General features: G+C 35.3%; 2 protein-coding genes across 4 annotated transcripts in view; one reads left to right on the top strand and one right to left on the bottom strand.

Annotated features, from left to right (window-relative positions):
* Window positions 1-22,738, top strand: part of LOC108910580 (15-hydroxyprostaglandin dehydrogenase [NAD(+)]) — a 28,817-nt gene extending 6,079 nt beyond the window's left edge. Inside the window, exons 1-6 of one of the 3 annotated variants that reach the window (XM_018715228.1) lie at window positions 13,800-13,817; window positions 15,678-15,813; window positions 18,503-18,629; window positions 18,686-18,792; window positions 20,334-20,665; window positions 22,445-22,600. In XM_018715228.1, coding sequence (XP_018570744.1) covers window positions 15,715-15,813; window positions 18,503-18,629; window positions 18,686-18,792; window positions 20,334-20,665; window positions 22,445-22,574 — 795 coding nt within the window. In that variant the 5' untranslated portion in view covers window positions 13,800-13,817; window positions 15,678-15,714 and the 3' untranslated portion in view covers window positions 22,575-22,600. Of the gene's footprint in view, window positions 1-13,799; window positions 13,818-15,677; window positions 15,814-18,502; window positions 18,630-18,685; window positions 18,793-20,333; window positions 20,666-22,444 lie in introns of those variants that run through there. The other 2 variants (XM_018715230.1, XM_018715229.1) reach the window with 2 other exon arrangements.
* The window catches only part of LOC108910578 (protein yellow-like), a 79,677-nt gene that overhangs the window by 8,088 nt on the left and 47,657 nt on the right, over window positions 1-23,932 (bottom strand). The window contains exon 5 of the mRNA XM_018715226.1: window positions 12,882-13,252. Within this exon, the coding sequence (XP_018570742.1) occupies window positions 12,882-13,252 (371 nt within the window). The remainder of the gene's footprint in view (window positions 1-12,881; window positions 13,253-23,932) is intronic.

The raw sequence follows: 23,932 nt of genomic DNA on the forward strand, positions 1-23,932 counted from the left end.
CGTCGTTACCATTAACATCTGCTTGAGGATGTACAGGAGTCCCACTTGGAGACGCATCATTTCGTACAGCAATCTCCGACCCGCGCGGGGAACGGCCGATGCTTGGGCTAAAGCGGTTTGATCCCGGCTCGCGCAGAGACCGACTATCAACCGTAGCCCTAGATGGGGAACGACTTAACCTTCCGTGCCTGCTCGAGACACGCGAACGGCTTCGAGTTCTAGATCGAGCTCGTTTTTGTCGTAATGCCTTATGCAGCTTTTTTTCCAGTTTACGTATTTTCTTCAACATTTGTTTGTTTCCCATTTCTTCCTCCGATTCGCTCGTGGATGAACGACGCCTTTTATTTCTACCCATAGCTAGCTAGAATATTTATTATGTTGCTAAAACAAACAAAAGGGGATTATGTATACTTACGAAATTTTGTTACGGAAGACACGCTAGCAGAGCACATGTACACGCTGTGAGCACAACGAGGCGAATGATTAGGCTACTAGAGGGTCTGGAGTGGGTCACGGGGTAGAGGGAGTGATTGTCTTTAAAGCAGTGCGCGGTAGCACGACAGAGGCGGACTACAGAACATAGTGATATCGAGGACTGGGTGTGAAATATAATTTTTGTCCTTTAAGTAACTCTACTGGAGTCCATGTTTGTAATTTCTCATGTGAATTTAATTCTTCACGTGTCGCTTGTCGCCATTCTTTATGTTTACTTGCTTCTGCATATGTTTTTGGTTTTGTTTTCTTCTTCTGAGAATAAACAATAAGCTGAATATATTCCATAATCATCTAGCTTTTTGGTATTTTTATATTTCTGTCTGATCTAGTTATAGTGTCAACCATTGGCATATTATTTTCATCTTCACTCAAGCTTTGGTCTTCTTCTTCTGTCATTTCTTGGCCATTTTCCACCTCAACTACTTGGCTACTTTCTTTGCTCACTTTGTATTCCATAACGCTCTCATCGAATTGTACGACGCGCGACGGCTTCTTATAATTTGTCCTTCATTTGGTAACCATTGTCTATAACCTCCACCACAATATCCTATCATAACCGCTTTTATCGATTTGGATCAATCTTGTTACGCTTTGTTGCATGACCGTGCATGACAATCAAATATGTTCAGTTTACTGAGATCATTTCTTCCATTCCACAATTTTTATGGAATTTGTCCTCTGTAATGCCGATGTAGGTGTTCTAATTAATATGTATGTTGAACATTTAAGAGCTTATTCCGACGAGCCATGAGTATATTTATCTGGTTATGTAAACAGTTACGATTATAGAACTTAGGCTGCAGAATCCTAATAATTTTATTGAAATATCATTACATTCTCAGACGATAGGCATCTAGGCAGTAGTTTCAAGAAAACGGAAAATAGGCTCAATTTTTTTCCGAGAAGTAATAAACGGAGAACGATACCGTAACATTTTATAACAAGCCCTGGAATTAATGCATGACGATGAACTGCTGCATGGGTATTTGCATGTATTAATAACACCTTTAGATTTTTATCTGTTTGGCTATATCAAAATTAAAATGCTCTCCACACACTTGAAGAGCTAGAAACAGCAAATGAAGATAAAATAAATATTATTACACTAAATGCACTTGAACTTTGTAAGCTGCGTAAAAAATTTTGTCTTAAATAATAATAATAAAACACTGAAACTTTTGGTATTTTATTAACACTATTTTCAATATTTTGGAATGGAAATGGATTAAAAAAGAACCTATATTTTTGAAAGGAAAACTTTCTTTAATCAAAAAATACTTTTTAAACATAGAATGGGATAAAAACTAAAAATATCTTAGAGTATGATTAGTAAGTAAAAATGTTCAATAGAAAAAAGAAACATATTTTGCACATTAAAGTTCTATTTTTGTAAAGAAATGTAAATGTAATATGTACCTCACTGGACTATCATTTGTCTTATTTCATTACTTGCGAAATGGTTAAGTTTTTCAAACAAAGTGGTACAGAATAAAATCTTTATTATTGAGAAACTAACATAAATAGCAATTTAATAACGAATTATATTTTTAGTTGCGCATTTTCTGAAGCATTTTCATGTATACAGGGTGGCCCAAAAAAAGTTATGAAATTAAGGCCAACTTTTTTAAATGGAACCCCACTTTTTTGTATTTTTATTCAATTCTCCATGGAATTCTGATCATTTTTTATGTAACATAACCTATACCTATCTTTAACCGTTTTCGAGATAATGGCGGTGCTAAAAATTTACAAAATAACCTAACAAAATCATATTTTATACAATAAAATTATGCGTTTTTAATTATACCTAAATACCTCACTTATATTTTTTATATTCAAGTTATTGTGTCCTAATGAACAAAATAAATCACCGAACCACTTATTTCTTATGGATTTTTCTGATTTGAAGCTACTTTCTGTGAACCACACAAATCTAAGATGGAAAAGTAAACGTGGTTTTAATTTAAAACCAGCAGGGTAAATCTCAGGGTAATTTTTGAAAATTTTCCATATTCTATATCTATCGATGGTTAAAGTCCTAATCATAAAAACTGTAGTGATGTGAGTGAAAATATATAACAAATTGATATATATCAATTTTTGATATATTTCAGCTATTATATATATGTTAATAGTTGATATACATCAATTTTCCCGCCATTTCATCAATGAAGCCAAATTTCAAACTTTACCTTACATTTTAAAACTAAAAACTTGTGTGGTAGGCTTGGGTTGGACTGTAGTAGCTCTTCGGTATCTGGCATATCTCCGTCAAAAATTAATATAAAAATCTGAAATTTTAGGGGTGTACTATAGATGGGAAGAACGTAATTCCAAGTCACCCCTTCCACCCTAGGGGGTGAGGAGGGGGTGAGGGGTGTTTTTTTAGATGTATCCTATTCATTTTGCGAGTTTCGGATTCTACGCGTAAAACTACCCCCGAAAGCGCGTTCTTGCCGTATTCGCACAAAAACCAAACCACCACCCTCATATGGACTTTGTCGTTTTTTCGATGACCATCGTTCTTGGGCACATCTCCGTCAAAAATAAATATAGAAATCTGAAATTTTAGGGGTGTACTATAAGTGGGGAGACCTAAGAGTGAACGTGATTTCAACTCACCCTTTCCACCCTAGTAGGTGCAGAGGGGGTGAGGGGTGGTCTTTTAAACGTACCCGCAAGAACGCGTTTCCGGGGGTAGTTTTACGCGTAGAATCCGAAAATCGCAAAATGAATNCCCAGTCTGCGTCACACATGCCTTCTAAAACACTTGCTCATTTTGTGCATATCAGTCCAAAATCTTTTGATGAACTCAAATAACGAAGTATTCTTTCACCAGCGCCCCAGGTTTGTTTGGTCGTTTTTTCCAAATATCGGGTTAAGTTAGGTTTATCGCCACGGTAGCGCAGTCGGTCGAGAGTGCGGTGGCAAGCATTTCTCGGCTAGGCTTCCTACTCTGGTCCGGGTTCGATCCCCGGTGTCGGCACTGGCAATGTCGATGGATAATGGGTGTTTGTCCGCGTTTTTTTCAAGTGTAGCCCCCTTCCGCACAAGCCTTTGGCTTTTGGATTTGGGGGTTGTCTCATTTATGTGGTGTGTTTTTTAAGTAGGATACAATAAAAGCGATATCTGGTCTAGTCATAATTGACAGGTATATTAAACTTCATATCAATCTTCTATATGGAATATTCTGCTCTATTGACTCATCTTCATTTATTTGAAAATTATGTTCCATTGAAACGACTTTCTTCCATAACAAATTCTTTCAATAAACGTGAAATCATTTTTGTTTGGCAAATTTTTATTCCATTTTCAGTTTTGTTTATCTCCATACCTAAAAATTTTGTTACCTTTGACATGTTTTTGATTTTTCACTAGTTGATTGACTTGATCATCAGGACCATTATCAATGCATCGTCCACAAACAACACTAAGTAAACATTGTTTTTCATACATTTTTCATACATATCATACATAAACAGTAGTCGTATTCGTATATATTTTAAAATTTAAGTTTGACATCACTTTGTTAAATTTGATTTTCCACCCTTTTGGTGCATTTCATAGACCATGTAATGCACTTTTTAATTTTAAGTAATTTGATTTACTGTTTAAGCCGACAGGTCTTTTTGTGTAAACATCCAGTAAACCATTTAAAAATGCTGTTGGTACATCTATTTGTTTTAAAGTACAATTATTTTGTGCAGAAACGGCGATTAAAACTCTTATGGTTGGAATTCTACATATTGGAGCATAACTGAATTCTTCTCTAGCATTAGATACTTGGAAGCCTTTAGCAACTAATCGTGCTTTTTCGTACCATCTTCCTTTATTTTAAAAACCCATCTTGTGTCGATTACTTATACGATCAAACGAACTTACCTAAGTGAAGTTCGATCGTAATTATATGAAGCACCCAGTCCGAAGATATCACTATGTTCTGTAGTCCGCCTCTGTCGTGCTACCGCGCACTGCTTTAAAGACAATCACTCCCTCTACCCCGTGACCCACTCCAGACCCTCTAGTAGCCTAATCATTATTTTTAAAGGTACTAATCGTAACCTCTTGGGAATGTCGTTCAACTATTATTATTATTTTCATTATAATTACCACGATTATTTTCATTATAATCGCTGCTGATTATGTTGAACTGGGGGGGAGGGTAGTGATATCTTCGGACTGGGTGCTTCATATAATTACGATCGAACTTCACTTAGGTAAGTTCGTTTGATCGTATAATTATATTTCACACCCAGTCCTCGATATCACTATGTTCTGTAGTTATTTAAAGAAGGTAGGTTACGGTTAGTTATCGATCACTAAATTCATAGAGCCCTACAGGGATAAAGAATATGAAAATATATTTAAATATACTTATTTGAAGACTAATATGCTACACATCTTATAACAGTAGGATGTAACAAAAATAAATTCAGTATTCTTAAAAATCTCATGTTTCATCAATACATCTTGTGACATAAGTTTAATCATACATACATACTGGAATAGGTAAAGTATTACTGTATGAGATAAAGTACATAAGTATAGAATATTTTATCAAATACAAACGAGTATTCTGTTATTATGTAAATACATAATATAAATCAAAGAAATAAAAAACAAAACAATTTATTCGAGTTAAGGAGGTAGATACCAATAGTTGGTCGTCCATTATCTATTTTCGTCCTCTTGATTAGGTTGGTGCTCATTTGCTGAGCTAAGTATTGCATTTGCAAAAACCTGTGGAGGTTGACTCAGGGGTCTATTATAGAACTTGGTGAAGGTTAGTGACTTTTCCGTCCATCCTGCTGCTTTTCTAATAGTATCAATATTTATGCCTTGCCTTTTTGCCAGCGAAGTAGCAGCATGGCGAGTAGAATGTGACTTGAAGGTGGTAGTGTCAATGCCAGCAGAAGTTAGAGTTTGTAGTACCCAACGGCTTAGCGTTTGCTTGGAAGCTACTCTGTACGGTTTTTTAAACGTTAGGAATAAGAAACTATTCTCGCTTCGGCCAGGTCTCGTTAGGTCCAAGTACGTTTTTAGAGTCGACGCTACACATAACTGTGGATTGTCCTTATAAAAGGGAATTTGTAGGCAGGGCTGGGTACGGCCAACTCCCGACGTTTTTATCCTATCCGGTATGAAAATTTGAAATCCACTTGAACAAGAGATTATGTTTTCTACTCTGATGAGTGCGAGGGTTTGTAATCTCTGACCGGTGATAAGAGCGAGAAGAGTAATTAGCTTCAAGGACACTTCTTTCAAGGTACAGTTTCCAGGTAAAGCAACATTCTCCAAATATTTTAGGACAATTGATGGATCCCATGTGAAGTCATACTTTGGTGTGGAAGGATGAAGACGTGCAACACCCTTCATAAACCTCTTCATTCTAGGATCTTCCCCAATATTATCCGATACAATTAAAGAAAGCGCTGAACGATGAGAATTCAATGTTGAATATTTATAACTGCCCTTATCGAGAATGTGTTGGAAAAATGCCATGCAGTCTGCAATTTTGCCCTGAAAAGGGGATATGTTCCTTAAATTGCAAAATTTCCACCACAGTTTGAAGGTCACATCGTACTGTCTTAATGTTGATTCAGCCAATGATTGGACAGATGTCTCTATGGCGCATTCAGGATAACCTTTCAAGCTAAAAGCCTTCCTGATACTTTGTATGCCGCCAGGGTAAGTTCCGGCGCCAATGGATGGGACTTGCTGAAAATGGAAGACAATAAGTTGTAACTTGGTTCTAAGATAACTGGGTCACATAGTGACAGTTTTAACAAAAGAGGATACCATGGTTGAGATGGCCATTTTGGAACAACTAAAATTCCTTCTGCTCTGTCCTCAACCACTTTCTGTAATGTCCTAAGAATTACAGAGAAGGGCGGAAAGGCATAAAAAAATATATCGCCCCAATGTATTGTAAAAGCGTCTACCGCTATCGATCCCGGGTCCCTCAACCATGATACATACTTCGTACATTTAAAATTGTCCTTGGAGGCAAATAGATCAAGCACTGGCTTTCCTAAAATTCTCACAATCTTTTCAAATGCGTAAGGGGCTAGAGACCACTCGGTTTCAGGTGGAAGTATCCGTGATTCTTCGTCTGCTTGCCAGTTATCTTTCGAACTTATGTAGCTAGCGTGAAGCCAGAGATTTCTTTTTTCACACCATTGCCAAATATCTCTGGCAAGTTGGTTTAATGAAGGAAAACGGACGCTACCCATCCTGTTAATATAAGCTATGGCCGTTGTATTATCCGTCCTTACTAAAATGTTGCAGTGTTTGTGATCACGTGCAAAGCATTTTAAACCATAGAAAACGGCTTGAAGTTCTAAAAAATTTATGTGGTACCGTTTCTCTCTATGAGACCACCAGCCGTGTGTTCTCTCGCCCCCTGAGCATGCTCCCCAGCCCGATAAGGAGGCATCAGTGAAAATTACTAATTCAAAGGAGCCTTTCTTTATGTTATTGAATGCCGTTTCAATGTTACTCGACCACCACCTTAAGTCGAAAGAGACTGTTGGAGGTATAGCCATTTTTGCTGAATAATTCATATTGTCCTTTAACAGAGCTAGGTATTTTGCTCTTTCGAGAACTTTGGTGTAAAGCCAGCCATATCTGACGGCCGGACATGAGGATACTAAAATGCCAATAAACTGAGCAAATGTTTGGATTTTGATATGTTGTTTTGACTGAATATATTTTATCCAGTTCTGAATTTTGAGTATTTTTGACTGAGGAAGTTTTAGTACCATATTTTTACTGTCAAATATAAATCCAAGGAATTTGCAAGTTTGAGTTGGTTTGAGCATACTTTTTTCTTTATTTATGACAAAGCCTAGTGAAGTTAACAAGGCAACAATTTTGTTAACATTTCTGAGACAATCAGCATCGCTATCTCCTAAAATTAAAAAATCATCCAAATAGTTTATACAAGAAATACCCTTACAACGGAGGTACTGGATGACAGGCTTTAATAATTTAGTAAAAGTGTAGGGGGCCGACGATAAGCCGAAAGGAAGGCAAGTAAATTCATATAAACTCTGATCAAAATAAAACCTTAAATATTTTCGGTCTGTTTTATCTACCGACACCAGGAAATAGGCGTCCTTTAGGTCGATAGTTGACATGTAACAGTCTTTGGTTAATAGGCCACAGACTGTTCGAATATCCTCCATTTTAAAGTGAGGAGACAGGACATATTTATTTAGTGGTTTTAAGTTTAATATAAATCGCTTGCCTCCATTTGATTTATCAGCTAAAAATATTCTTGATATGAACTGATGTTCTACTGCATGGGCACATTTAACAACGGCACCCTGTAGAAGCAATTCGTTGATAGCTGTTTTTAAGTTTTTAGCCTCTTTTGCAGGATGATGTGAGATAAGGGGAATTTTCTGACAGGGTACTACCCTAAGAGGTAACCTGTATCCATTTATCCACCCTAATATTACTGGATTCGAGGTTATTTCACTCCATGCAGTGTGAAAGTGCTTAAGTCGCCCCGCAAAAGGTTTATTACTTACCGTGTTTAATATGCCCGCTTGGAGCGAGTCCGGCCCTGTCTGGAGGAATTTGGCCCTCTCGCTGGTCTCGTCTCCCTCACGTCCCCTGGACGACGAGCCGGCGGGCGATAGCGGTTTAACGGCTGAGATGTTACTGCTTGCTGTGTGCGCCCTCCTCCTTTTTTAAAATAGAAGTTTTTTAACACCCCCTGCTTTACCGGAAGTTGTGCAGCCTTCAGTTCTTTGCCTGCAACTTCTAATTGCTTGGCAGTTTTTATTAGTTCAGATAAATCTGGTCCAAAAAGTAAACCTCCAGACGGAGAGGTAGTTTGCGCCAATTCTTTTATATTTTTGCTTAGAAGGGGATTAATAAGTGCCCTTCTCGTTTTTGAGATATCGTAAAATAACTGAGCTAGAATACGGCCGGCGTCAGATAAGTGCTGCAATAAGTCTTGTTTGATAGTGGTAGTGTTATTATCATCTAAAATGATCGTTAAACCCCTACCTATCTCTGCCATGGCCAATCCTACCTGATTTTGATAATTAGCATGAGATTCATCTCTAGTTTGACTTGGTTTAGGCACAATTGTTAAAATCTCCGGATTAATCGACGGAGCTTTAAGATTTAAATTAGACGGGTACAATGCCCTACATTTTATTGTTTCGAGGTCGTTTTGTGGTAGCCCCTGCTGCAGTACATAGCTCCATCTTTTTGTAAGTGCCTCGTGCAATGTATAATCGTTTGACGAATCCTTACCTGGATTTGAACCTAAAATATTCAATACTTCATCGGGCAAATTTTCCTCGTTGTGCAGTACAAGACAGTCGTCGTCGTTACCATTAACATCTGCTTGAGGATGTACAGGAGTCCCACTTGGAGACGCATCATTTCGTACAGCAATCTCCGACCCGCGCGGGGAACGGCCGATGCTTGGGCTAGAGCGGTTTGATCCCGGCTCGCGCAGAGACCGACTATCAACCGTAGCCCTAGATGGGGAACGACTTAACCTTCCGTGCCTGCTCGAGACACGCGAACGGCTTCGAGTTCTAGATCGAGCTCGTTTTTGTCGTAATGCCTTATGCAGCTTTTTTTCCAGTTTACGTATTTTCTTCAACATTTGTTTGTTTCCCATTTCTTCCTCCGATTCGCTCGTGGATGAACGACGCCTTTTATTTCTACCCATAGCTAGCTAGAATATTTATTATGTTGCTAAAACAAACAAAAGGGGATTATGTATACTTACGAAATTTTGTTACGGAAGACACGCTAGCAGAGCACATGTACACGCTGTGAGCACAACGAGGCGAATGATTAGGCTACTAGAGGGTCTGGAGTGGGTCACGGGGTAGAGGGAGTGATTGTCTTTAAAGCAGTGCGCGGTAGCACGACAGAGGCGGACTACAGAACATAGTGATATCGAGGACTGGGTGTGAAATATAATTTTTGTCCTTTAAGTAACTCTACTGGAGTCCATGTTTGTAATTTCTCATGTGAATTTAATTCTTCACGTGTCGCTTGTCGCCATTCTTTATGTTTACTTGCTTCTGCATATGTTTTTGGTTTTGTTTTCTTCTTCTGAGAATAAACAATAAGCTGAATATATTCCATAATCATCTAGCTTTTTGGTATTTTTATATTTCTGTCTGATCTAGTTATAGTGTCAACCATTGGCATATTATTTTCATCTTCACTCAAGCTTTGGTCTTCTTCTTCTGTCATTTCTTGGCCATTTTCCACCTCAACTACTTGGCTACTTTCTTTGCTCACTTTGTATTCCATAACGCTCTCATCGAATTGTACGACGCGCGACGGCTTCTTATAATTTGTCCTTCATTTGGTAACCATTGTCTATAACCTCCACCACAATATCCTATCATAACCGCTTTTATCGATTTGGATCAATCTTGTTACGCTTTGTTGCATGACCGTGCATGACAATCAAATATGTTCAGTTTACTGAGATCATTTCTTCCATTCCACAATTTTTATGGAATTTGTCCTCTGTAATGCCGATGTAGGTGTTCTAATTAATATGTATGTTGAACATTTAAGAGCTTATTCCGACGAGCCATGAGTATATTTATCTGGTTATGTAAACAGTTACGATTATAGAACTTAGGCTGCAGAATCCTAATAATTTTATTGAAATATCATTACATTCTCAGACGATAGGCATCTAGGCAGTAGTTTCAAGAAAACGGAAAATAGGCTCAATTTTTTTCCGAGAAGTAATAAACGGAGAACGATACCGTAACATTTTATAACAAGCCCTGGAATTAATGCATGACGATGAACTGCTGCATGGGTATTTGCATGTATTAATAACACCTTTAGATTTTTATCTGTTTGGCTATATCAAAATTAAAATGCTCTCCACACACTTGAAGAGCTAGAAACAGCAAATGAAGATAAAATAAATATTATTACACTAAATGCACTTGAACTTTGTAAGCTGCGTAAAAAATTTTGTCTTAAATAATAATAATAAAACACTGAAACTTTTGGTATTTTATTAACACTATTTTCAATATTTTGGAATGGAAATGGATTAAAAAAGAACCTATATTTTTGAAAGGAAAACTTTCTTTAATCAAAAAATACTTTTTAAACATAGAATGGGATAAAAACTAAAAATATCTTAGAGTATGATTAGTAAGTAAAAATGTTCAATAGAAAAAAGAAACATATTTTGCACATTAAAGTTCTATTTTTGTAAAGAAATGTAAATGTAATATGTACCTCACTGGACTATCATTTGTCTTATTTCATTACTTGCGAAATGGTTAAGTTTTTCAAACAAAGTGGTACAGAATAAAATCTTTATTATTGAGAAACTAACATAAATAGCAATTTAATAACGAATTATATTTTTAGTTGCGCATTTTCTGAAGCATTTTCATGTATACAGGGTGGCCCAAAAAAAGTTATGAAATTAAGGCCAACTTTTTTAAATGGAACCCCACTTTTTTGTATTTTTATTCAATTCTCCATGGAATTCTGATCATTTTTTATGTAACATAACCTATACCTATCTTTAACCGTTTTCGAGATAATGGCGGTGCTAAAAATTTACAAAATAACCTAACAAAATCATATTTTATACAATAAAATTATGCGTTTTTAATTATACCTAAATACCTCACTTATATTTTTTATATTCAAGTTATTGTGTCCTAATGAACAAAATAAATCACCGAACCACTTATTTCTTATGGATTTTTCTGATTTGAAGCTACTTTCTGTGAACCACACAAATCTAAGATGGAAAAGTAAACGTGGTTTTAATTTAAAACCAGCAGGGTAAATCTCAGGGTAATTTTTGAAAATTTTCCATATTCTATATCTATCGATGGTTAAAGTCCTAATCATAAAAACTGTAGTGATGTGAGTGAAAATATATAACAAATTGATATATATCAATTTTTGATATATTTCAGCTATTATATATATGTTAATAGTTGATATACATCAATTTTCCCGCCATTTCATCAATGAAGCCAAATTTCAAACTTTACCTTACATTTTAAAACTAAAAACTTGTGTGGTAGGCTTGGGTTGGACTGTAGTAGCTCTTCGGTATCTGGCATATCTCCGTCAAAAATTAATATAAAAATCTGAAATTTTAGGGGTGTACTATAGATGGGAAGAACGTAATTCCAAGTCACCCCTTCCACCCTAGGGGGTGAGGAGGGGGTGAGGGGTGTTTTTTTAGATGTATCCTATTCATTTTGCGAGTTTCGGATTCTACGCGTAAAACTAGCCCCGAAAGCGCGTTCTTGCCGTATTCGCACAAAAACCAAACCACCACCCTCATATGGACTTTGTCGTTTTTTCGATGACCATCGTTCTTGGGCACATCTCCGTCAAAAATAAATATAGAAATCTGAAATTTTAGGGGTGTACTATAAGTGGGGAGACCTAAGAGCGAACGTGATTTCAACTCACCCTTTCCACCCTAGTAGGTGCAGAGGGGGTGAGGGGTGGTCTTTTAAACGTACCCGCAAGAACGCGTTTCCGGGGGTAGTTTTACGCGTAGAATCCGAAAATCGCAAAATGAATAGGGTACATCTAAAAAAAACACCCCTCACTCCCTCCTCACCCCCTAGGGTGGAAGGGGTGACTTGAAATTACGTGCGCTCTTAGGTCTCCCCGTCTATAGTACACCCCTAAAATTTCAGATTTTTAAGTACTACTTTAAAGCAGTTTCTTTATTATCATAAGTTTTTGATAATTTTTATTTCAATTTCTATCTTTAATTTTTTTTAAGTACCTATTGTGATATACAAAGACTAAATTTTCTTGTTCTAGAAATTTCCCATTTTTTATTTGTGGGTTGATAAAACTAAATTGCTAATAAACAGCGTACTTGCTTATAAACAGGCATTGTATCATATTAAGTACGCAACAAAAATTAGAAGTCATTACCATCATAATTATAATGAATTTATTAATTAAAACAACAACCTATTTCAAATAGATTATTACTTTTACTATAAAGTGTCTTAATGTAAATATGATAAAAAAAAAAAAAAAAATTCCAATCTAAATATGAAAAAAAATAAAGATCACTTGATAACTTTTCTTAAAGTTCATATATATGACATGTATTTGGTGTCAAATTAATCAGCAAGGCATTAGCAATATAAAAAAACTAATTTGAGTATATTTTTTTTTTAACAAAATTCATCTGATATATATAATGATATATATTTTGATATTTATCACCCAAAACTAAATAGCATGCTATTTTACATCACTAATAAAAAGTCAATCCTCCTGTATACATCTCAAATCGTTGAACTTTTGTTACGTTTATCCTTGCGATTGCCTACTCATCTCGAAAGAAGATAAAGGAACGAAACTACATTTACCTTGTATCTAGCAGCTAGCGGATCCGGAAAGAACAAATGATCCGTAATGCGCCACGCTCTCATCTTCTCCAAGCTAAAAACCACCAACCCAAACCTCCAGACGTCCGCGAGGTACGCGTGCACATTAACACAGTCGTTATCCCTGATATCTACTAGGATGTTGGAGTAAAGTCCATCTTCCTTTATGAACTCGGCTGGCAGGACGTATTTAGTAAGCAAGTCGTCGGTCTCTAAGTCGAAGATGAGTAGTTGGGGATGACATATTTGTTTGGGATCCACCGTAACGTGTATGAGACCTGAATCGAGGACCCAGAGTCTTCCACACGAGTCTGCTTGGATCCGGAAGACGGATGTTATGCCTTCACAGGTTCCTGAAAGAAATGTTCTGTGTTAGATTTATGACAATATTGGTTACTTGCTGTCTAGACGTTAAAAAAACCTCATCTCTGTCTAATTGTAAGCTTTGGATGTGGGTACTTCGGGTCTCTCGAGGACTCTTTTTAAACAGAAAATTTCTTTTAGAAGACGCTAAGAAATGACCTTCAGAATATAATGTTGGGATAATACTCCAGTCGAATTAGAGTTTGAGCTATTTTATAACGGGGAAGGGTATGCAGAATGATAAAATCAAAAAAGTAACTCGAAATAAGTGATGTTAAGTTGGCAAATTGAAAATAAGTGGCAACATTTTTTCACTTTTTTTTACTGCCCATGAAAATCCAGACGACCTATCGGGAAATTAGTTATTTTATGTTGTAGGCAATTAAATTACCTCTTAAATAGAGGTCGAAAGCGAAGAAATCAGTTTTCGAAAATTGCGCATTGTTATTGCAGAAGGCGATGGATGTCAATGAAATTTATGGAAAAGAAAGTCAATTCAAAGACCAACATGTGTGCCAAAGGCAGATTCGATTGACCGTGAAATTGTCGCTCTAGGTATTTGTTAATTAATTTGGTTCGTTTTTTTGCAATTGTTTAATTACTAAACGTTCATTTTAGTAGTTAATATCGTAGTGCTGACCTAAGTACATAATTTAATACTGCGTTTTTATGCATTTTATAAGAAAAATACAAAAACAAAACTTTAAAAGAAGGGAGTAGCTTAAATATGAACTCATTATTTTAATTTCGTTTCGTAATATTATTTTCTATTTAAAAAAATATCTGTGTTTTTTTCTACCTGAATAGAGTTTCTATTTGTTAAAAGCTACTACTTAACGATAAATTTGTTTTTTTTTTGTTTTAGTATAGTATGAATGTTTACTCTTTTTTATCTCTACGTACGCGTGACATAATTATACAATTACAACAGCTCTAATTTGTTTAAAACTAACTTGCATTTCGCCATGAAGCCTATATTTAAAATATGTCTCTTGAAATGATTGTATGTTTGTTATTACAAATTAGTATTACGAGCCAAGTTTCGTCGAATTAATTTGTTATTTATCGCTTTTTGAAAATTATATTTGTCATGGAAAAACGAGAGTTTATTTAAAAATTTCCCTTAGTATGGAAAATACGAAAAATACCAGATTTTTTAAATTTTGTCAATACGTAATTTGAAGTTATTTGGAGTAATATTCTTATAAAAAACCCTATTCATTTCCAAACATACTAATGCATATTTTAGAATTCGACGTTAAATATCAACCCCTCTGTATAAAGACATATTTTTATTCTTGCTATTTTGAGTACAACGGAACATAATAATATATTTTTATAAACATCTTTGTATACTTTTAGTAATTTTTCATATCACTATATCAAGTTATATAATTTGGCTTATCTACAACACCAATATCATTGAATTTCAAACATCCTTATGTCAACAGCAGTTGTAACATGTACACTACGGTGGCCCAAAAAAAAAATTAATATTTTTTTTTCGTGTCTCTTGTAAAAATATGTTAGTTTATCATGTTTTAAGAGCCCCCTCAAAAAATAAGCTGAAAAAAATTTTTTAGAGGTCGCACAAAATTTTTAAAAATTTCCAAAATTCTCGCTATTTTATCATTTTCTAGGTTGAAAAAAAATCTCGATTTTGAAAATTTCAAATCGATATTTTAATTTCTAAAGGTCACTCATAATTATTTTAACTTTCATAGTGCACCTAAAATGTTTTCGAGCGACCTCTAAAAATAAATATCAACGAACTAATAATTTTTTTTATTGAATTTGATGAACTAAAGGATAGAAATAAATCACGAGACACTTAAAAAATTTCTTGAGGCAAAATTTACTACCGCACTGTGAGTATCAAATATTTATAATTTTTAAATTTTTTTAAATTGAAGTGATGATTTATTTATATTTTTTTGTTCATCAAATTCAATAAAAAAAAAGTTCGTTGATATTTATTTATAGGTCGCTTGAAAACATTTTAGGTGCACTACCTACTTTGTAAGTTAAAATAATTATGAGTGACCTTCAGAAATTAAAATATCGATTTGAAATTTTCATAATCTAGATTTTTTTCAACCTAGAAAATGATAAAATAACGAGAAAAAAACCAATTTTTGACGATTTTGGAAATTTTTAAAAATCTTGAACGCTCTCTAAAAAAATTTTTTTTAGCTGATTTTTTGAGAGGGCTCTTAAAACATGATAAACTAACTTGTATTTTCACAAGAGACACGAAAAAAAAATATTCGTTTTCTTTTGGGCTACCTTAATGTACAGTCGTACACATACAATCATTTAAACTGAACTAGTTCAAGAATATAAATTATCACTAACAGACATGAAAATAGCAATCTCATTTGAACGAAAGGATATTAATTGACCTGGTTCCATCAGTTTAATATTTGACAGAGTCAAGACAACTACTAGAAAAATGGTTCTCGATTTGGTTGGAAAAATAGCTTTGATTACCGGTGGTGCTTCTGGGATAGGGTTGCGGTATGCAAAGGAATTTCTTCGCAACGGTGTGAAAGTGAGTATGTTTACATGAAATTTCATTTTAATTCAACAGTCAGACAAACGAGCGTTACTGAGACAATGTTATTATTTTATTTCATAATTTTGTTAAAAAAGTGATGCTAAAAATCTTGTATCTACAAAAAAGTAAACACAGTATATTTTGAGTTACTTTTTTATAGAGTAAAATATATTCTACATGTTTATGTTGATCACATTTTATTGAAGTTATATTAATCAAGAGCGTAGCCAGGGAGAAGGCTCGGTTAGGCTCCTGATTGCCCAAAGAACCAAAATTAAATTTAAAAGAATTAACAAAAAAGAATACCATTTAAATTTCCAGGGCGTTAATCATATATCTGGTCAAATGATCTACGCAAGTTTTTTAGAAAATGGTAATTTCCAGTTGAGAACGAAAATGTATATACAGGCTGTTACAAATTTACTTCTCACTACAGGGATCTGGGAAACGGTAAATGATACGAAGTAGCTTAAATGGGGGGTAAAGTTGCATAATCAAGGGACCAGCATTATCCCTCTAAATAATCAAGGCAAACATGATTAGTTTTCGAAATATTTGAAAAAACCGAGATTTTGGAAATCGTGTTTGTTTCATTTCAGCCTTGTTTGAGGTGATACTGAAAAAAGAAGAACACTTTCTCATGACAACTTTTTGCCCTCTATCGAGTGGCATAAACTCTGGAAATTTTATTACATTTTTGCAAACCTTCATGGCCTGCAATAATGTACTGCCTCAGCCCGAACCAGATTGAGACTTTTTGTCCCGAAAAATTCATCTTCAATTAATGAGTTCCAAATATCTCAAATTTTTTATTTAGATTTCTGTTTATTGAATTATCGTACACTTTAAGTGTCCCTGTGACCCTGTGAAATTCACCTAATTATTTAAACTATTCACACCTTACAATAAAACATTATTAGAGTTTTGATCTCCATTACCTAATTCGATAAGTGGTTGCATCAAATTAAAACATTATTACAGTTTTAAATTCATTATGACAAATTAATTCTTAAAAACGCAAATGAACAACCAAAACTCCAAATGAATATTATACTTTAAAAATTTACAGTAAATGTTCAAAAACGTTTCCGTTTTGACAAATGTTGAATCTATTATCTATTGATCGGAATTTATTATACCCGTAACCGCAACTGTGAAAAAGCATGTCAGATGTATTTGTAGGAATATCCTGAAAAAAATTAGATCGATTTGTTTGAATTTTAAGCACTCCAGAACCCTACAAATAACTATGGGCACGGGATTAATAATGTTTTACTGTAACGGGTGATGGTAATAGTTTAAATAACTAGGTGGATTTCACAGGGTCTAACGATACTTAGAGTGTACGATAATTCAATAAACATAGAAATCTAAATAAAAAATTTAGATTTTGGAACAAATACATTGAAGATGAATTTTTCGAGACAAAACGTCTGAATCTGGTTCGGGTTGAGGCAGTACAGGGGGTCATGAAGACTTGAAGCAAAATGTAATAAAATTTCCAAGGTCGTATTTAAAAAAATAAGTTGATGATGGTCCTGGAGAGATAAAACTTTACATATAAAAATTGATTATGCTATACGATAGAGGGCAAAAAGTTACTATGAGAAGGTGTTCTTCTTTTTCCAATATCATCCCAAACAAGACTGAAATGAAATAAAAACGAATTTCCAAAATTTCGTTTTTTTTTTCAAATATTTCGAAAACTAATCATGTTAGCCTTGATTTTTTAGAGGCAGTATGTTAATCCCCTGATTATGCAACTTTGCCCCCATTTAAACTACTTCGTATTTCTTACCGTTTCCGAGATTCCTGTAGTGAGAAGCGAATTTGTAACAGACTGTATAGCGACATCGTCGATCTCCAGCATTTTCTGAAACCACTGTCTGAGCTCTAGAAATAAACAAGGCCCATTAAAATAACTAAAATTACCAGCATCGGGGGTGAATATTTTTTATTTCGTTTTTGATCGTATCAAGCCATACATGAAAGGCTAAAATTGCTCTACGGTACCACAGCTAGAGTTTGATATCGTGTCTTCTTCTTCTTCTTTTTTTCTTCCTATGGTTTCATTCAAGTCCCACAACACTGCGGCCTTATCAGGCCTATTTTGTATCTCACTATTCAAATATATTCAGTCCATTTGCCCCCTGACCACACTGGGAGATGTGCCAGTGAAGGGCTCCGTATCAATAAAATCTGTTTGGGATCCCTTCCTAGCAAGTTCATCCGCTATCTCATTTCCGTCAATGCCTTTATGTCCTGTCACCAAACACAATCTAACTGTATTAGTGGTAGCCAGTTCAATTAGCATTTGTAAATATTTCTACACAAGTTCTGAACTTACCTTGTGTGTGTCTAAAGCCTTAATTGTTGCTTGACTATCAGAGAATTTGTATATAAGTACATTCTCTGTTAAACAGGCCTTTATCGTGACATTTCTGCTTGAAATACAGTGGAAAACCTCCCCAGACTGTAGCTTGTATTCTGTCTGGTTATGAGACCATATATTCATGTACCCGTCCCCTGGTCTGGAGATATAGCTTGCAGTAGGTACAATTGGACGTGAAGTCAACTTTTGTCGTTTTCGGTGGCGAGTATATTTAGTGATTAATAGAAATGTAAACATCTTAATTTTCATACAATGTTTGGTCCTTTTATTATTTTGTTTAAATATTTTCAGGGGGTAACATTGGCCGATCTAAATCCCGACTTCGCCAAAACCGCTTTGGCGGAAATAGAACAGGAATTTGGTAGCAACAGGGCAGTTTTTGTAAAAACAGACGTGACTGATATTCAACAATTTGAGAGTGAGAGTAATTTTAAAATGTTCAAAATAAATAGCCATTATTGTTCGATTTTTCAGATGCTTTTAAGAAAACAGTGGAAATATTCAAACATGTTGACATTTTAATAAATAACGCAGGAATTTTGAACGATAAGATATGGGAGAGGGAAATTGCAATAAATGTTGTAAGTATGCAGTACTATAAGAATTTCTCATTTAGTTTTTACAATAAATAAATAGTAGATGATGAACGGCAATACGCTGCAGCCAGAAGGCGAACCGCCGCCTTTTGTCGAATAAATGCTTTCCTCGCTCTAACTGAATTGTCCCATAGCAGCACACCATAGGAAAGGTGGCTATGAACCAGTGAAAGTAAAGAGTTCTCATCACGTTATTATTCAGTGAAGACCGCAGCTGCCTTACAACAAAGATTTGCGTAGCAAATTTGGTACAAAGAGAATCCACATGAGGTGACCATGATAGGCCGGTATCTAACGTAATACCTAATGACTTCACAGTATTAGATCTATTAACTAATCTATCTGATGTAAAGCATAGATGCTGAGTTTTAATAACATTCAAATTAAGTTTGTTAGCAGAAAACCAAAATTTAACCTCCGTTAGACACTCTCTACTCCTATCAAGACTGCCCCGTGTCAACAGTGTCGTGTCATTGGCAAACATAATACACTTACAGTCATGCACGTTAATTGTCAAGTTATTTACGAATATTAAGAAAAGCAAGGGGCCCAAAACCGATCCTTGGGGCACACCATTAACAACAGGCAGTATTTCGGAGTCACAGTTGCTTATGCTAACGGATTGTCGCCTATTCGTCAAATATTCCGTAATGCTTACCCAAAAGAATATATATTAACGCAGTCAAAGGCCTGTCAAGCCACAAAAAGTGGCATATGTTGCAAGATCATGGTTAAGGCCGTGCATTACATCCTCCACTACAGATAACAATGCTGCCATAGAAGAAGAATTCCTCCTAAAGCCAAACTGAGATGGTGTCAGAATCTCTTAAAATTATGTCCTATATTTTACTGAAATATGGCACAATGGCTACGGGCTAAGGAATCGGGTAATTATCCCTCTCCAAAATTCTATTACACAGCAAGGCTAGAGATTCAACAAGGATCACAACGGATTCCTTTATCATACGGCTGTTAGAGTCATGGTAATCAAAGCACGCTGAATTTTTAAGTGTCAAGATGACTTGTCGCCGCACATCTGATTCAATGATAGGAGACATGAAAAACGAAGAAATTTACTTAGGAATCTTTGTAAGATACATATCAACATCAATAGTTTTGATTATATTGTCAGATACAGCTGTAAAGAATTTGTTATAATCATCCGGAGATATGTCATTACTAACCTGTTTTTTTTTTCTAGTAGGTCGTTCAGAATTTATTATACTCCAAGCAGCTTTATTGTTGTTAAGAGCATTACAAATACTATCAGAAATGAATTTGCATTTCGTATCTTTTAATACCTTTTAATAAAATTTAAATTTCATTCAACTAGTCTTGATGATACTTCGTAATCTTAAACTTTTTTTTGCTAATGCTAATAAATATTACAAATAAATAAGCGCAAAAAACAAATTACAGATTTTTGAACATAGCAATTTGCTTAAATTTTAATTTTATATGTATTATTGATACAAATTTCGTGTAACATTATAATGTTAATTTGTCATTTATTTTCTTTTGTGTAGAATGGCATGATAAATGGAATACTCTTGGGTCTGGAAAACTATTTACCAAAATATAAACAAGGTCCTGAGTCTGTCATAGTAAACATTTCTTCTATTCTCGGTGTTAATGTAACCCCATGTGTCCCTATATATAGCGGGACCAAGGCTGCCGTGATTGCAATGACCAGAGCATGGGGCGACCCTCACCACTACGAAAGAACTAAGGTTAGACTGCTCAGCATTTGCCCGGGACTAACTATAACACCATTAATCACTGAAATAAGCGGAAGGAATCTTGGAGATGCTTATGAAGCTTGGTTGATGACTAATATGGATTCGATGACACCCCAAACGTAAGTCATTTCAATTATTAGTAGCTACAACGACCAACAAAAGGAGTTAAAAGAGCGATAATAAAAATGGATTCGAAAATATAATTTACATAGGGAATTTAAAGTACAGTATGAAAAACATATCTATTTGCTTTTATAATTAATTGTCTAATGGTTTTGATGTATTTCCAATCTTTCTTTAACTACAAAGATGCAGATACAGTTAAAATTTTGACACCATAGTGCCATAGTGGACAGTCGAGGCTTCAAATTCAGCTAGAGATAACGAGCTATGCGTGCACATCGTCGTACAACTATGCCGCGTAGATGCTAACGCGTGTGTTTTAAATTCCATAGTTGTTGCTCGTGTTTCTAGCCTCAATCAGAATTTGAAACCTCGACCCATAACTATTAGTCCAGTTGCTACACAAAAGACCTAGACACCAACTTTTTTACCCTGGGTGACCACCCCAACGACCCCCCCCCCCCTGCCCGCTAACCTTTTCTGTTTCAGAGACAGCCAGGATCAAGAAACGAAGACGACACACACACACACATACCGCACTACCCTACCCAACCATACCACACATAAACATGACACTACCCCCGGGGTTTACACAGACGAGCCGGCGAAGCAAGAAGAGCGCCAGAAGAAAGGGCCCTAGCCGGCAGGGCCTAGCCAGGACAAAAGGAGGTCCCACAAAGCGCCTACACCGGCCGCATTTGCGGTCGGGGTAGACGACGGATGGGGCCCACCTACGAAGGCTGTCCAGGCCTACACGAGATGAGGCAGGATAAAGAGGGATAATCCCCCTCGATCCCAAATCATTGAGGCCAATTTCTAGCCATGGAATAATGGCGCGAGTCCAGTTGCTAGAGGTTTTGAGATGGCAGTAATTCTGAAGTGGACAATTTCTTGTACGTGATTAATATATTTCTAGTAAATAAGGAAAAAAAATGTTCTGCACGGGAGCGTACCGGGAAAATTCGGGAAAAGGCCGGTAAACTGCAAAAAAATGTGTTTCGTGAATAACTTGAAGTATTGAGAATTTCACAAACCTACAAAGAATTAAAGTTGTAGAGCCTAAAATTCTCCACAAAAAAGGTCACTATTGATTTTTTCGTGCAGTGCGCTATTTAGGAGATATTTATGGATTTACATAAAATGACGATTCTTATGCTTATGCTATATTTTTTACAAAGTTAATGGGACAACCAATCAAATAAAGCAAATTGGGCAGACATTTAGCAATATATGTAAAACCGACCAAAATGCGACATGCATTTTATATTAATCGATCCCGATAAAAATTCGCCTGTGTTTTATTTCAATCATATTTTTAGGCTATAACGGCTGGCTCCACATTTTTTCTTCCAGCCCGGGAAAACATCTAAGTATTGTGTCGCAGTGTATACAGGGACAGGGTGTTACAAATTAATAGGTCAAGTAGTTAACGACATATTCTTTAGACTATAATAATGCGACTTTTCCTTTTCTTATGCCACTTTTCATTTGGGAGCCCCATTTTCAAAATACAGTGTCAAAAATTAAAAATTAAAAAATTATTTTTATTGATAACTCAGGTGATTGTAGAGATATTTATTTATTTGAAATTTAGAACATATTTTGGACTTAAGTCGGCACACTTTTTGTGTAATTATAATATAAATATCAAAGCGCGAACGGAGGGGAGGGGGGAGTTGCAGTACAAATTGGAGTAAACCACGACCAAGATTACTTGTCATAAAGCTTGAATTCGTATTTGTATCTGTCTATTCTAACGCTTAATCTTTTTTCAGGCCGGAATATGTAGCTGAGGAAGTTGTAAAACTTGTTCGTTCCTGTCCAAATGGAACTACTTGGATGATCGAAGGAAGTCAACCGGCCTATGAGTACATTGTTCCGGAAAGGGAAACAATGCCAAAGTAAACCGTAAAGCATAACTATTTTTTATTGGGAGTTCTGTGGGGAAAATATTTGAATAAAGAGGAAATTTTTGTAAAATTAAAAAATAATGACTTGTTAATCGTAACGAAGATTTTTATATACTATCTGTATTTATCTTACATATTTTATAAACCGCTTATCTCTTACGTTCTTTTTATATTTAAGTGTACCTTCATTCGAAACATTTTTTATTACGAGATTAGATAAAAAAACCTTGTCCTTAGAGTATTCTTTTTTTAGTTCGGTGCAAAATCCATGAGCTGTCCTCCTTATTAACTGTAGTGTAGTGAAAATCCGTAATTCCATGGGAGTCGAAGAAAACGGTTAGAAGGATTTGATCAGATCTCGCCTCGTCTTTTTGGCCTTCCTGAAAACATTTGAACTATTGATAAACTCATGGCTGTGATATATTTAGTACCGTCTCCAATTGCCTTTTTTAATATTTTGAACGCTTATCATTTTGACAGGTACGTCACTGACAGTGCTACCAATAACCAAAAAAAAAGAATCAACTAATAAACAAGATACAACACGTGCAATTTGAAAATTCCCCTTTAGGCCAATCAATAGAGGTTTTGTTTGTGACAAAAATAATAGCAAACGGACTGTTCCATCATATAAAAGACAGTCTGTAGATATATGCTTATATATTTCCTACTCCAATATACTATTAATTCTATATAAACATTTTTATGCAAAAACGCATTTTTTAAAGTTTTTTGCTTATATAAAACCTAAACTAAGGAAGCAATTTGAATGCTACACGAATAAAACGAGAGGTCGATCGGATAATTAGAAACGAAGAAACCCCGGAAAAATCGGAAAATTTAGCGGTTTTTTTTTAATTCATTACTCCATTTTTTAAGTTGTAGAGCTGACCCTATGCACAAAAGTAGTGAATAATTATATGTACTTTATATGTGCACAAAGCAGGCACTGTCAGACCATTAGTATTGCCACAATTGCAATTTGAATTTATTGGTGCAGTAATTTGCAAAACTTCTGGATGTGTTGGGGGTGGTCCGATTTTAATTTTTCAAAACGTATGTTCTAATTTTCCGATAAAATGATGTGAAATAGGTGAAAATTTCCTCCAAACGTGCTCAAAAACGGCAGATCGCGAGTACGCGGGGAAGATCAGGAGTTGAGGGGATGTGGTATACAATTTTGATTATTGTTAATTAAAGTTGTATTTTAAAATAACATTTTTGTATTAATTAAATAGACTTCATCATGATATGTCTAAATTAAGCCAAGAAACATGTTTTATTTACTGCTGTGGAAGATTATATATCTAATGTTTGGATGGCATGTTTGGATGTCCATTACATCAAACACTT

This window comes from Anoplophora glabripennis, unplaced genomic scaffold, assembly GCF_000390285.2.
Source record: "Anoplophora glabripennis isolate ALB-LARVAE unplaced genomic scaffold, Agla_2.0 scaffold152, whole genome shotgun sequence".
Taxonomy (NCBI): domain Eukaryota; kingdom Metazoa; phylum Arthropoda; class Insecta; order Coleoptera; family Cerambycidae; genus Anoplophora; species Anoplophora glabripennis.